This window comes from Semicossyphus pulcher, unplaced genomic scaffold (assembly GCF_022749685.1).
Source record: "Semicossyphus pulcher isolate SPU_LCO1_2020_fin unplaced genomic scaffold, fSemPul1.0.p SCAF_3, whole genome shotgun sequence".
NCBI lineage: Eukaryota > Metazoa > Chordata > Actinopteri > Labriformes > Labridae > Semicossyphus > Semicossyphus pulcher.
In genome coordinates this window covers 2,132,025-2,147,408 of record NW_027211704.1, presented here as the reverse complement: position 1 = coordinate 2,147,408, position 15,384 = coordinate 2,132,025, and the positions used below count along the sequence as shown (strand labels likewise).

Here is a 15,384-nt window from a genome sequence, read left to right as displayed (position 1 = left end):
AATGAGTGAAAATAAACGTCTGCTAATAGAAAACCTAGTATAAAATAAAAGGTTTAAATTGCTGTTTAGACCATTTCTCAAGACTGTTAAGGCATGGCTGTTTCCATTTTGATTGACATCTACCTGGCTCCGCCCACAACAATGCCACATGTGACAATCAGTGTAGAGCAGTCGTATAGTATAGTATGTCTGAACTGTCTAAAGCCCTGTCATCTGAATATTATTAATTTCAATTGTTCACTAAATGGTGAGTTTAAAAATCCTTTGCTGTCCATATCAGAGTTAGCGATTAGCACAAATGTGTCACGTTATCTGAGGAGCCCTATTTGTTGCAGAGCCATGAATGTAATGCTAAATGATAGCATTGTAGCATTAGCCAAGAAAAAAACTAGATCTGCAGAAATTAGATCATCAAACTAAAATCTTATGGTAACCCAGTTAAAACCATGTATTGTATTTTGGACACTAAAATAACAATATTTAAAATCAAAACTAAAATGTTATAGATGGATTATAGATTTTAGATGGTAACTATTATGTGCATGAATACCATATGACAAATTTAAGTCCATTGTGGATCCTGGTTTCAAGCGGCTTTAAGGAAAATATTATTAAATGTAAAAGTGCAACATCCTAATTTGAACAGAAAAGTGAAAACATTGTGGTAACAATGACAAACATTTGTGGAAACAAATCTGGTCCCCTTACGACAAGCAAATGCAAACAGCCTTCCCAAAACTGTTGTGTTAGATGTGATATTTATATCTCTTATATCTTATCTTGCTCCCACAAACTAGCACACGGTCCCTCTAGGTTTGCACATCCTCCTCCTTGTTGGCCCAGCAGCAGCAGCAGCATCAGCATCAGTAGCTGCCTGGTTTACTGTGCAGTAGTAATATAATTCCACTTTACCCCTTTGGGAGTTTCCACATCAGAATCTGTTGATGCATTTCCTGGGTTTGGTGTGCAGCCTCGCTCCCAAAGGTTTGCATTGTGTTGGGTACACAACTCACTGATTCCAGTCACATTTAGCCCCGGGCCATTTTCTATGAGTAGCCAAAATACAGTACATGCAGCACTGGAGTTAAGGAGGGAGACAGATGATGCTCCTCTTTCATCTGCCACAAGCCAGAAGAGATGCATCTGAATTAGGGATGTCAGAAGTAAAGCCCCGATCCCCAACCGGGGTCCAGCAGCATTGCTCCAACGTCACAGCAGAGACTATATATATACGAGTCTGCATGGTCTGTGTTCATCAGTGCAGCCAGATAAGTCTATGTGGTCCATATTCTAATGCGTATCACGTAGCCTTAACATTAACCAATTTAAGCGAGTAATAGGGCCGAGCACGCCGACTGTGAAATAGTGCCTCGACATGTTAATGCATTACATTAATATCAAATAAATGATGATGTTCCAATCATATTTTTTCACTCACATCAATTGCATTTCTGTTTTCCTCTCTCTAGGAAATGAAAATCTAATTCTATTGTGTCTACAGAAGCAGCTGGGCTGTCATTCCAGCCAAATTAAAAAGAAGTACTTTTGTTAGGCTAAGGTGTCAGCTTGCCTTTTGCCCCGGTCAGGGTGGCATTTCCTCTGCTGGTGTGTGTGCACTGTCAGCAGCTGATGATCTATGCGTGCTGCTGCTGCACTGACGTTTTCAGGGAGTGCCATTGCACTCTAATGGTGTACGAAGGTCGTCACCTTTGTGGAAGCTGCACTAATTTTACTGCAGAGATTTAAGTGGTGCATGTGAGAATACAGACGAGCATTCAGAGGTTTAAAAGGCAGACTCAGTGGTAGCCCACTTTGCATAGTGTGTGACGTGCATAGTTTAAAATTATATTGATTATTTTTGTAATGTGAATTTTTTTTATGCAGATTTGCTATAAATCCTCAGGTAATTATAGCCCCCTAATAGGTCAGTTTGAATTTTCATCGTAACTTTTTTTTTTAACTCGGTCAAAACCTCGTATGTGGCTGACGGCATCAGGTCAATGTGCGCTTTTGTGGGCCAAAAGGACCGTCCTCATGAGGCCGATGACAACGTGTTTGAGAGCAGGTGCGCGCTGAGGACGTTGGTGAGGCCATCGGACGAGCAGCGGAGGAGCAGCCCCGCCTACTCCCCGAACAAAGTATCCAGAGCCGTATAGACAGAGAGTCGCGTCAGTGGAGGTCCAATATGCTCCACGATCCGCCATTGTGATGTCGCAACTCTCTCTCTCTCTACAGCCATGAAAGTACCATCACTCACTCACTCAGTCACTCAGTCACATACAGACCTGTGTGTAGGGCTGCCCTTGGTGGTCAGAAATGTACCCTCTTTCTTTAAAGTGACAGAAAACAACACGAACATTCCAATGTAAAAAACATTCCGCCTCTCTGTATCACTCCGCTACACTAAACATGCACGCGCATTTTGCAACTGGTGTGTGCGGTGCATCTCTCTGCAGCACCGAGGCAGGGGGAGAGAGAGAAAGAGTGAGAGAGAGAGAGAGACAGAGAGACAGAGAGAGAGAGAGAGAGAGAGAGGAGATGCTGTTTATTCCAAAAAGTTAACTTTACTGCTCACAAAATGTTTATACTACTAAAGTTAGCATTCTAAATATGATTCTTGGTGTGGACCACCTTTTTACCTCTAGGTGTTGGAGCTTAGTGCTACTGTTAGCTGTAAAGAAATAACAGGGCAACTTCTTCAGCCCCGTACACTCCCACTTATCTGATCCCTCTTTTTATTTAAGGCTCTCTTTGTAGCTTTTTTCTCGTCTGTCCTCCTTTTTTACTTCTCTAGCAGTATTTGCTGTTGTCGGCAAAGGTAGTACAGGAAATTTACCATAAGTTGCCGTGGCTCCTGATTGACACAACCTCTGCGTGCGCGCTGACACAAGTCACGGGGAAGCCGGATGACGCTAGTTTGTACAGAGTCACTGTGATTGGCTAGGTACGTGGAAAGCTAACCCTGATTGGTTGTTTGATTCAGACTGGACACATTTTTTAACAAACGAAATACAACGGGGCGGGCGCTCACAGTCACAGAGCAGCAATCAACATCAATTTAATGTGATATTATTAGGGAGAGGCGATTATTTTAACCAAATTCTTAAGAAATAATGCAGCTTTAAGTCTTTCCTTTGATTCTAACAGTAAAATAAGTATACAATCATCTATAACAGAACAGTAAAGAAGGAAGTTACATGTAAGTAAATGTGTTTAAGGAGAATCTGCGTTTAACATTCTTATTTTTGTAGCTAAAATCATAAACTTCTTTGAAAGCAAAGTACAGGACATGTTCTTGTGTACAGTGTTCAGTTCAGTCCTTGTAAAATCACACACACAGAAATCAGCTGCAGACTGTTCAAAGTGACGGAGAGACCGCGGCGTCTCGCTGTTCAGGTCGTTGTCAGGCTGAGAGAGAGTGATATTAATGAGGCAGATTTCACAGCTGTTCCTTCTCTCTTTATTTTGACCCCCTTGACTTGCACCTATTAGGCTGGCCCGCCTGCCTACAAAACGGGGGAAAGGATGTGGGTGGAATGGGGGTCGTGAGAGAGAGAAGCTGGAATAAAGCATCCAGTCTCCGGCTGGTCCCACCAAGGCAGAGCAATTTATCATCCACACTCCCAGGCTGACCGACTCAAAGTGGTGGAGACCAAAAAGGGAATCATTAAAACTTTAGTGCATTTCCCTGGAGGGGCATTTGAAGGCAACACCAATGCTTAGCCACTCCTTAGAGACTGTGGGTCAGGACATGTTACTCCGATAAGCCCCGGACAAGTTGGGGAATGAGGGATTTTTCATTTTGTAGCTGGGTGAGAGTCTTACAAGGGTAAATCTGGATCTGGTGCAAATCTAACCCAGGACGCAGGCTGCAACACAAGGGGATTAGACACATTTGCTATTCTTTACACATATAAAAACAGTTAATGAAGTATGTACATACATATTTATACTTAAGGTCATATTTACAATCTTTTTGCCAAAAAGGGGGCCAGTAGTTATCGTCTAAAGCATTAAAAGATCGTGTTTTGTACGTTTAGCCAATTGCTTCTTTGTTTGCCGATGGATTTGTATTGATGTGGGAAAAGTCTCTGTGCCTCAGATTGCTTAAGGTATTGCAGAAAAGAGAGGGAGCTCAAGAAAAGCTTACGAGAAATAAACAACAGCAGATGTGGGGAGTGTTAAACGTGGTCTCTGTCACTCTTACCTGTTTGTCTGTCAACAGTGAAAAACTTTTCTCCATCCAGCACGCTGTACACCACTCTGGCACTGCTGCCGTATGTAGGGTCGTCCGCGTCTGATGCAGTGACCTTCATAACAGATGTTCCTGTAGAAAAGAGACAACACAATGTAAAAACAGAGAACAAAAGCGCATACTTTGAAGGCTGATGTGAGTATGTGGGTGTTTTCTTTTTGTGTGTAAAACTATGGCAATTCTGTCTTTGTGAGAACCAGACCTGGTTGTTCTATCACAAACTACAATTCTTTCTCGGTTATCATAGAGCTCGGGAATGCACAACATCAACAGAAGGAATCACAAGTAAAGTAGCAGTAATGTGAGTTTGTGCACACCAATGTGTGTTCATAATAGCTTGTCTGTTTAATATACTTGGAGGACGGATGTTAATGCATCACACAAGGTAGCTATTTCATCTCTATGCACATAATTTTCCAAATGTTTTAATGTTACAAATTACCGTTTTACTACACTGATGCTATGAGATGTTCTGCCTCTAATCGGCACAGAAGTTGTGCTTAGAGATGAAAGGAAACATGGAGTCATAAAGTCAACATTACAGCTTCAAAGGCTGCTACAAGCTGCAGATATCTACAACAAACAATTACTCATGATTACCGGCACTTAGGCTGAGAATACAGTCATTTCCACATGAAGGCTTAAAATTTGGATTTGCGGAGCAACAGTGTTTAAGTCATTATTTCCCACTCAGAGTCGTGTATTTGTCAACAGTGTGCGTTCACGAGCCTCTGGCAGCGAATACGCTGGTGCATCTCCCCATTTAGTCACACATTTTAGTTAAAGCTCAGCCTAAAGCCTATAAAACTTTAAGGTCTTCATTTTTAGAAACAACCGTGTACTTGCCTCTTAGCATGTGAGCACATTTCTTTTCACTCTAAAAATAATTGCACTTGCAGGGAAAATAAAATAAAAAGGGAGACTTCTTGGGCGCCATAGGTCCTCAAGGACGAGGAGTCCGTCTTTGTCTCCATCCCTCTGGCCAATGCTATGGGTAATTACTGACAGCTGGTGGTGTCCACCAAAGGTCATAGCTGTAGCCTTTCTCAGAGCCCTGTCATGCTACTGTCCAGCCGCATAATGGCCATATGCTAATGATGCTAATTAGCGGGAAGTGTCAGAGCACTGTTTGTTTCCTGTCATCCAACAGAGCTCCTACGGGGGAAAAGAAGGGGGGGGGTTGAGGCAAGTGGATTATCATTAAAGTCAGCCGGCCATTAAATCAGACAGCTCAGATCACCATCCATTAACTGTCACCTATAGCACTCTTTGCTCTCCCTGTATGTAGTTATGAGCTGTCTGGCTTGCATGCTAACATATAGCTAGTAATGATGCGACCTGATCTGATACTTGTGAAACAAATGAGGGTTTGCTATTTTGCAGCTTCTGTGAACTATGTGGAAGTTATAAAAATACCTCAAAGGTAAAATAACATGAGCAGCAATAGGTCTGAAAATCAGGGAAGACCAAGAGGCAACCTCCAGGCCTGAAAAAGGAAGCCATTGGGGAAGGGTCAAAAACTGCAGTTCCTTAAGTGGCCACTTGAGGCTAGCTCCAAAAGCGAGTCAATCCCCATTAGGCCCCATGTTAATGTGCACAGATTTACAGCTGATGTAAAAATGTTTGTAGCCTGGTACGTTATGCATGATTAGTGGCGTGGTTGCTTTAAGTGACAGGTGAGTGCTGCAGTATTCGGTCACTGACCTTTACCTCTCTACAGTGTTTGTGCTATTGGTGCCTTATGGGTTTTTTTCGTACCGATATTAGACATATGCATTCCTGTGTGGTTAATGGTACTAACCAACCATCCAAGAACTCTGTGCTTCAGTTTCTTTCTGTGAGTAAACATCTAGTCTGGTATTATGTATTATTTATAACAAGTATTTTAAGTTCCCTGTTTTATTTTGTTTACCCCCCACTCACTCTCCCGTTGGAGATGAGGACAAGCCAGCGGCGAGTCTGCAACATTCAACAAGCTCCCTTTTCTTCGTTGGTATAAACAACTCAGGTCAGCAACTACCACAAATAGTATCCCATTCTGTGGGAAACATGATGGTTTGCTAGCTAATGTGCCAGCTTGGGCATAGACTGTATAACTTTGACAAGAACACCAGCACCAGCCTTTTGTCCAAATACGGTCACTTCCTGCTCCAGAAAACCAACATTGCAGTGGCCTAATGGTCAACAACCAGGCTTCAAAAGGCAGTCGACGAACAGTGGTGATGTCACAGTGGCTACGTCCATTATTTATACAGTCTATGGCAAGAAACACGCAAAAAAACAACTAACAGCTGAATGGATCAGCGTCTCTCCAGCTTGTGCAACTTCTGGTAGTGTCAACAACTTTGTGTGGTTCTCCGTTAAATCTGGATATATTGCAGCTCTAAGGGGATTCTTGCAGTGCATATTAACTAGGATGAAATGGGCTTTTAATTCAGTCATATCATACAGCCATTACCTCATCCAAATAACAGCACACAGCCTGATCCTTGGAAGATGGAGATATGCTGCATCCCAGTTGGGGGATGAGTGAGATATCCTTCTTATCACACTGAAAACATAAGGCTATATGGAGGCTGGGGATTTTCATTACTGGCACCAGGCAGGGGTCTGTTAATTCTGCCTACCTGGTTGGCCCCACTGCTGTGGGTCCAACAAAGCCATTTTCCTCCATGGGATTACTCCCTTATCTTAATTTTCCCCAGGTAACAATCAGTTTGATGCTCAGCTGTTTCTGGGTATCCGGGCTGCCAGCAGCGTCAGGTGGCTTGGAAGAACTATATAAATGCAAATGCTTCTTTATTGTGTTTATATTAAAAAGAGAAGTGAAGCAGGGAGTTTGGCACTTGGGCTCTTATTAAAGCTCTAGCTTGCATCAGTGTTTTCAGAGGGAGAAGTCATTACTTACAGTATTTGCTGGCATGGTCGGTGTCTCACTTAAGCAGATTCTGCTGCTGATGGACTTGTGGGAATTCAATAAAAATTATTGACGTTCTCAGATTCGAATGTAATGCATATTGCAGTGATAGGAGAAGTATGTCTAATGGGGAGAAGCTGCAGATATTCATTAGCTAAAGAGTTGTTTTCTCTCACCAATGAAAACTTCAACCACAAATTGTTCTCAGATGAGACAGAAGAGCTGTAGCAATAATAATTTTAATTACTAAAATATGAAGGTTTGCCTCTCGTTATTCTCCCTCATGGGCACATTTGTTTGGGCTGAGTTTGTTAGGTTTGGTTATAAAACAAAACTCTGCATCATATTCTTCACCAATCATGCAACAACATCAATAATAAAATGGAATGACAGCCAATTAAACCTTTTATTGTTCATTTAGTTCTCCTTTCTTCTGTCTTTCTTTCTTTAAGACGAGCTTAACACAGAGTAAAAATTGCTCTGCAGTAGCAAGCAGTTATTCTAAATAGCAATCAAGCCCAACTAAGGCCTGGTGTCCACATAGGCGGGCGCTGGGGAGCGCTGGGGTGAAGAGCTTGTGCAGTGAGAGAAAAAAACGCTGCACGCTGGTTTTGTTTCTATGACAACACGTTTAACTTACTTCAAAACTAACAACAAGCTTACAACACATATTGTTTGTTTGTCATATCGTACAGCTCCGGGTAGAAAGAAACGGTCAAAACAAGTTGCTCCTCCATGTTTGGTGGTAACCAGGGCGATGAGTGGCGCCCCATTCAGGTGGCCTGAAAGAAAGCGGCGGTGAGGACACCAGCACCTTTCTGAAAAGTTCAGAGATTTACAACTTGAAGCGTTCCGAGCGGCCGCACAAAAAAGGCAGAGCGATCTGAAAAAAGACACTGGGTGCAGCGCTTCTTCTCTTGGCGGCCGCATTTGAAAAAAGACGCTCAGAAAAAGGTGTTATGTGGACACGGGGCCTTAGACCCTAGACGTGTGCTGATCGTTGTTTACAGTCCGCTTAGCAACTTGAGATGCAAGAATGGAGTTGGGTTGAGAGACAACATCTATCAGATTGCCGTCTGCACTCTTATGCTTATGCTTGCTGATAAACTTTAGCCATTGGTCGATGCCTCCCGTCTGTTCTCTCCATACACAGCACCCTCTTGTCTTGCATACAATCAAAGTCCGCTCAAACTGGATTGGACGCTACAACCCTGCCTGCAAACACAAACCCAGAATGCGTCACAAATCACAACCTTCACCTTCATGTTGTGTATTCATATGCAGATATCTGTTTACCGAGATTACCCACAGTTAATGTTCAAACACTCCTGTATGCTAGTGTCGAATGCTGTCTCTTCTCTAAAGTGTAATGTCGCCGCTGTTGGGTTTTCTTCCAGGTGCAACAGAAATGACACATTTCTAAATCAAGGGAGGTCAAAAGTTCAGCTGTCAACCAGAAGAGGCGAGCTAAACAATACCTAACAGCCTGCTTATGTAAGTCTGCAAACATATGCGACCTCCATAATTTTGTCAGAAGACTGAGCCAACTTTTGACACTTGCAAAACAAATAAATATTTAGTCTCCTCACTATTCATGCTTCCAGTGCATCTACTTAAGAGGAAGCTAATGTATGCAGCCTGCAGATATTTGCATTGTTTGTCTCATCATCAAAACAACATTGAAGGAGAAAAAGTCGGCATTGTTCTAATTTTCATTTGCTGATTTTCAAACGCACCACGACTGATTTTCAGTATAATAATGAGATGATGTGACAGCAAATTAGAATTTTGCTGTTTCCCTGGCATTCAACAAAGCAATCTTGAGAGCTACGCTTCTTCTCCCTGTGTCTTGTCTCAGCGGGGGGGCACTACACGGGGTTAAAACAGCTCATGGCTGTGCAACTGTAATGAGGATACGGCTTTGTTAGGCTTTTAATCCCCCAGCAGAGTAAAATGCCTCAGACATAATTGGGGTTGAATGGCAGCAGTTTATATAACTTTATCTACCACTATGTTATAGTTAATATTTTTATAATTCTGTTGTTACAATACGATAACTCCTCTTTAAGGCACTTCAAATCCCACCAGGTACGTGAGATTAACAGCTAATTATGTTAAGTAAATAACCCCCAGTTCCACTAATTAGAGCTTAGAAGGTATTTATGTTTATTAGTCGAAGTTTCTTTTTCTAACACGTGCTCTTTGTAACACTGAGGAGCACAGAGGAAGCAGCAGCCATTCCAACATAATAACATAGCAATGCTGTCTGTGTCGCAAATGATATTAAAGCGCTGTACAATTTCCCCTGAAGGATAAAGTAAATAATATTCCGATGAAGACGAAGCATGGGACCATCTGTGGTGAAATGGAGTAAGGAGAAGGGTTGTTTTGGGGGCGTGGAGGATTCGGTGGAGGGTGTGTGACGGTGGCTATATAGTTAGATTTATGCATGAGTTGGGTTTAATGGTATCAACACAGGCTGTCGGAATGGCTTCCCACACCATTTCAGCACTCTGGGAGAGATGGTTCAATTACTGTGAGGGGAGCTGGAGGAGTGCGCCACGTGTGAGACACTAGACTGACAGCTATTTAAGAGGCAGCCTCGTAAAAGAGATTTGTGCCTATCTCAGCTGGTGCCGTACTGGAGCGAGCTTCAGTGGAGGGGTCTAACGGCTGCAGCACTGAGCCTCTCTCCCGCTCCGACCCGCCTTAATCTGCAGGACTGAGTGCTCCCCGCCCGCATTATGGATCATTTAGTAAAGCCATAAAAGCTGAGGTGTTTTCACATGAAAAGTTATTTCTTCACTACTTCTACTGTGATTCATTTCTCTCCCATCCACATAAATGCCCCAGGAGAGAGGGGGGGAGGAAGTGAGGGAGAGGAAGGAGGGAGAGAGAGAGCGAAGTATAAAGGGAAGAAAAATCTGCTATGTCATAAAAGCCAATGGCCTGCTTACATTGATCCTCTGAAGATCGCTACAAGGATTTGAGGATATTTTTCATCCCTCCCGACAGACATTGTAAATCTAATGTTTGTTCGTCTTTGAGCTTGTGCATTTTAATAGAAAGGATCATTATGTGTTTTGTAGACAATACTTTGGGTCAATGTGGCATGTCAACTTTAAATCACAACCTTGCAAAATGTGTACGCTTTTGGTGTAAGTGGAAACCCAAACCCACAACAGCCTCAAAGAACTGTTCTGACGCACTTTCAATCCATTATTGAAATGTTAACTCTCCTGATATATGGTTTCAATTGGTCGTGGTTATGTCATGATATTTATTGCGTAATTAATTCCGCAATTTAATCATTGCAAAAGTCACACAGCAGTTATTCCGCTGTTTACACCGAGTGTTACTGTCATCAGCGGGCTGAGTACTGACACCCGTGTGTGACTACTGGCTCAATCCTGGCTGCCTATTTTGGCCTTTTCAGTAGCGGTTATCTATTTTTGCTCAGGGGGGTTATGTGAGAGCTGCTTTGATCTTTTTGGTGTTGAGGGTCGGCAGGGGAAGTTTTGTGAGATAATAACATAGCACTAGCTAACACAGAGGCATCATTTAGCATTGCATTCATAGCTTTGAGAACAAATATCGTCATCATAGCTTAAAGAGCAGCTCCAGTCATGTTTTAAGACACATTATATGCTCTGCTTGAAATAATAAATTGTGTTATTTATCTGCAAAATACATTTAAAAATCCTCCCAAGGCATTATAAATTCCTGAATTTGCATAGACAGGCCCAGCCATGGAGATGATGCTGATGTTGTCCCTGATATGTCTTGTAGCACATGAAGAACACCACATGGAGATGTTTACAAGGTTAAACACTGGATTTTCCCTGGAGGGGGGCTTGAATTGTATGCTAGTTGAATTTGTATGCTAATTGCTAACCATGATGTAGCTAGCGAAGCATTCAATGAATCATTTTCTGTTTCCTCCTTCTGATTCTGATTCAGACCATTCAGACATAATGCTGAGGAGAACCAGGAAGTGGTCGATGAAAATGTTCTCAGCCACGCCCACACAGCCTTTCCAAATGTGGATTTCAGCATCCATCAAGAGAACTGAAGATCTGATGTGTATGCAGGTCAGGTATCACCACCATTGTTTTAATAATAAAGTGAAGACAGTGTCCCTGCATCTCTGCTCGATTCATCTGTAAAATAATAAAATAGTGAGAGCTTCAATCAATTTCACAATTGCAGTCTATTGCACTGCTGTTGTCACACACATCTTCCATGCCTCGTCACACACTGAGTCATGAACATTCACTCCGTGTCTCCCTCTCCCCTACGCACACACTGATTCATACCCATGACCACACACACAAGATCAGCTCGAATCAATTATGTCAAGCACTGCGCCTGAGCACATAATGGTGGATGTTACTGGTCATATGCATAAAGGTGGATGGCAGCGAGTATTGATTGTAAGTTGCTCCTGCCTCGTCGTATTGCTCTCCGCTGTGATCCTGCTGCTCCAAATGTCTCATCTTCTGTTAGCATGACAGGCCCCGGCTGTCCTAATGGTGACTGCAGCAATTTGCAGCCTCCCGGGCAACCTCTCCGGACCACAGCAACAGGAAGGGTGATTATTACTTTAATCCCCTTGTGGAGTTCTCACATTACAATCTTAAGGAGGAGGGAATTTATCTTTGCTGACTATGCTGAGGGGGAGAGAGAGACAGAGAGAGAGAGAGGGAGAGAGACAGGGGGGTGGTTGAAATAACCAATAAGAGAAAATAAAAGAAAATAAGGCATAAGTTGCTTATTTTGAGCGACTTGTCCACCATGGTACCCCCACCTTGATGCTACTTATGTTGCAATCATAGTATGTATAAAAAGATGGCCGACATGACAGCTCCCTAACAGTGAAGCAAAACCCTCTCTATCGCCCCCTGCTGCCTGGCTGCAGTATAGCTCATAAAGCCCGCCTCCTCCATGTTAACAGATGGGACATGAGTCAAATGATAAAATCAAAATACACGTTAAATACATTTTTCTGAAACATGGTTTCTGTCATTATAGTTAGTTCTTATCATGCTGATTTATGTCCAAGTGTTTTTCTGACAAGTTAATTTTTAATTAGTTATTTGATGCCGTAAAAAGCATGATTGACAGCTCTGTTGACAAATACGGCTCCTGCAGCCGATCTGTTCCAGAATAGCAGATTGGAGGAGGAACGGTGAGAGGAGACGTAACTAAAACAATCACTACAGTCATTGAAGTTTCCATACCTGTGAACGTTAACGTCAGACCAACACAAGAAGCTGTTCTGCTGTTAAACACGCCGGCGTGCGGGATCTTTACTGCTTTCCCCCAGTAGGTTAAGTGTGTTTTTTTAGTTAGTGGAAGTGGCTACGGCGGCTCCACCCGCCGATCTCTACTGAGCAGCTCTGGCTCCAAATGACGTCACTATCGCAAGATGGCAGCGCCCGTCACGGGGGCTATTTTGACTTCAACTTCGTACAATGAGAGCAGATGGAGACATTGCTATACAGCATAATATACAACAACCTATTAGATGATGATTTTAAGCTGTGTGTATTGGTCACCTTGCAAAAGCAAAACTGGGAAAACATTTCACCATGATTCTCCTTCCCTGCTCTCTCTGCTCTGTCAGTCCCTTCAGCCTCTTTTCCTCAACTCAGGTATTTTTTGAAGCGCCTGTCTGCTAGCTGTCTTGAGCAAAAGCAAATCTGCCCGTACAGATACTTAGCATATTCTGTTTGGTAGGTACTGTGGTGTGGTCATGCTTTCCCCAAACACAGTGTGCTTGATACCTGAAATCAATACAGTTCCCATTAACATACGTTTTCAATCCAAAGGCAGACCGCTGCAATACATTTAAATTGAAATTATGCTTAAAAAATGCACAAGGTGTAGTGACATTTACAGGGATAGCTTGCCTTGAAGTGTAGAGGAATGCAACACAGCCTTAGACACTGACATTTGTCCAGCAGATAAAAGGCAGCACATTGTCTAAAAACAGATCTCTGTTGTTTAATGCCTCTTGTGGTTTGTCCATTTCTCCAGCCTGACTTTAGACTCTGTCTTTGATAAAGGATTGGATAAATGTCAGGGCTACCCTCGGCCCTGCTTTCAGATGTGTCCGTTGTGCTCTGTGTTTGGCAATTCCACACTACATCAGCTCGTGTCATTAGCAGATAATAGCTAAGAATATGCTCAGCTTAATGCCCGTTATCAGACTGCTCCCTGCTGCTCTTTGGACACTGTGCACTGACTTGCCAGTCAGTGTTACCTGAGGTTAGAGGCTACAGCACAGATGTCGTGTCGTTCCACATCTCTGCCACTCTGAGGTCCCGAGGTCCTCTCTAATGGAACCACATCAATCACAGGATTAGCTCAGTGGAAACGCCGCCCTGTTGTGATTCCACTATCAGGAGCTGCACCTCTCTGCCACATTTCCACCCGACTCCCTCATTGTAACCCAACCTCTGAGTGGAAGGAAAGGATGTCTGCCTCACTGACTAAATGGTTTCAAACCCAACAAACTGTGTTGTCAGTCAGCTCACACAAAGACTGAGAAAGGACTGGTTGTTGGATGTCTTAGTATGCATGTTGTAACACGGTGTAATGCTGGCTTCAAATTGGAAAAGGCCTGTCTTTATTACTTCAATATTGGCTGCTTGTGTGGAGCGTAAGCACTAGCTCGGGGTGCCGCTGTGTCACTTCCAATAATGTCTCTGCAATATGCATGCTCGGGATTGTGTCTTAAAGCATAGTCCATTCAATACTTCAAACTGTTGAAGACGCCCAACAATAGGAGTATGTAGTATTGTCAAGTAGCTTCCCAGGTTGGCATCACTTTAGTCTGTTGGTTTTTTAATCCTAGCTCAAAGCTACATGAATATTTAAACACTTACTGTGCTGTGAAACCAAAAAGAGATGCAATTCAAATATTCATGATTTTTTAAAACATAAACATTAGCCAACATGTCGTCCTGTGTAAGCCACCTGGTATGGACTTATGAACACCTTTGAAAAGCTGTGTGTACACAGAGGTAAACTCAGAGCTCAAGCTGGTGTGATCAAATGAAAGTACTTTGAGAAACACACACTGCCTGAGGCAACAGCACAATAAAGAACAATATTTCTATCCCTGTTTAATTCTAGTCACACTTATTTATTGCCGTGCCTCGGTAGTGATGTACATTATATTTCTTTCAATAAATATAGTGAATCAAATCAGCTGTCTGCAAGATAAGAATACATTTAAATACTTCATACTATCATTATACAAATATTATATTATATTCTGCTATATGGGTTCTGAAATCTTGAGATTAAAACACAATTTTAAGGACAGATCTCAATCGCTTCACTTCTCTGGCATCGGTACGTTTTGCTGAAGATAACTTTAGAAAAAGAATCCTGTACGCAAACTTAAAACATGAAACTAATTTAGAGCATAAAACTAAATAATCAGAGGCCGTCAGTGGATGTAATGCAACAGCGAAAACACAGAATGCACAACGAAACAAATAATCTTCAACTTAATTATATCAAACATAAGAAAATTAAAGGGACGTCATGTGAGCATTTTAAGTGGTAATGAATCTAAAAAAAAAAAATGGAAAAACAATTTTAATGAGAACTTTTCACGATCAGTTATTTTAGTCCAAAAAAAAACAAGGAAAGAAAATTCAGCGGGGAAACTTAGACTGTCTCCTTGGAAACAAGTAATGGTTTCCAAGGTTGTAATCCAATTTAAATTCAACAAAACACAAGCCAAATTAAGGAACCATCAGCTCTGTTTATCTGCTGCGTCTAAGCAAAGCGCATAATACACATAATAATCAGCCTACATCGAAAACCAGGGCTCCATGGTCGCTGAAAACGGTTCATATTATGGTTATTGTAGCTGGAGTGATTCACTTTCATGATAAACACAATTATATGTAGATTCTCTGACAATGTAAATAAATCTAAAGAGCCTGCCTTCTCATGTCATGAATTATTTCCTTTAAATGAGAAAGAGAACGCAGATATTTATGTTTTTCTGCACCATCTAGCATGTAAAATGCCCCTGTTTCGGGCGCGTTTGTGACGTCAGAGGATGACGCAGCAGAAAAGAGACTGACAGGAGTATAAAAGACAATCGGCATCTATAAGCGGGTCTTCCCGGGTCTGGAAAACCAGCGTCAACGCGCTAATTTCAGGGGGAAAGGGGTATAAAAGGCACTTT

At 42.3% G+C, this 15,384-nt stretch overlaps 1 protein-coding gene across 1 annotated transcript in view; it reads right to left on the bottom strand.

The window, feature by feature from the left end:
- LOC138605460 (cadherin-22) overlaps nt 1–15,384 on the bottom strand; it is a 97,361-nt gene that overhangs the window by 60,251 nt on the left and 21,726 nt on the right. The window contains exon 3 of the mRNA XM_069677733.1: nt 4,208–4,327. Coding sequence (XP_069533834.1) covers nt 4,208–4,327 — 120 coding nt within the window. The remainder of the gene's footprint in view (nt 1–4,207; nt 4,328–15,384) is intronic.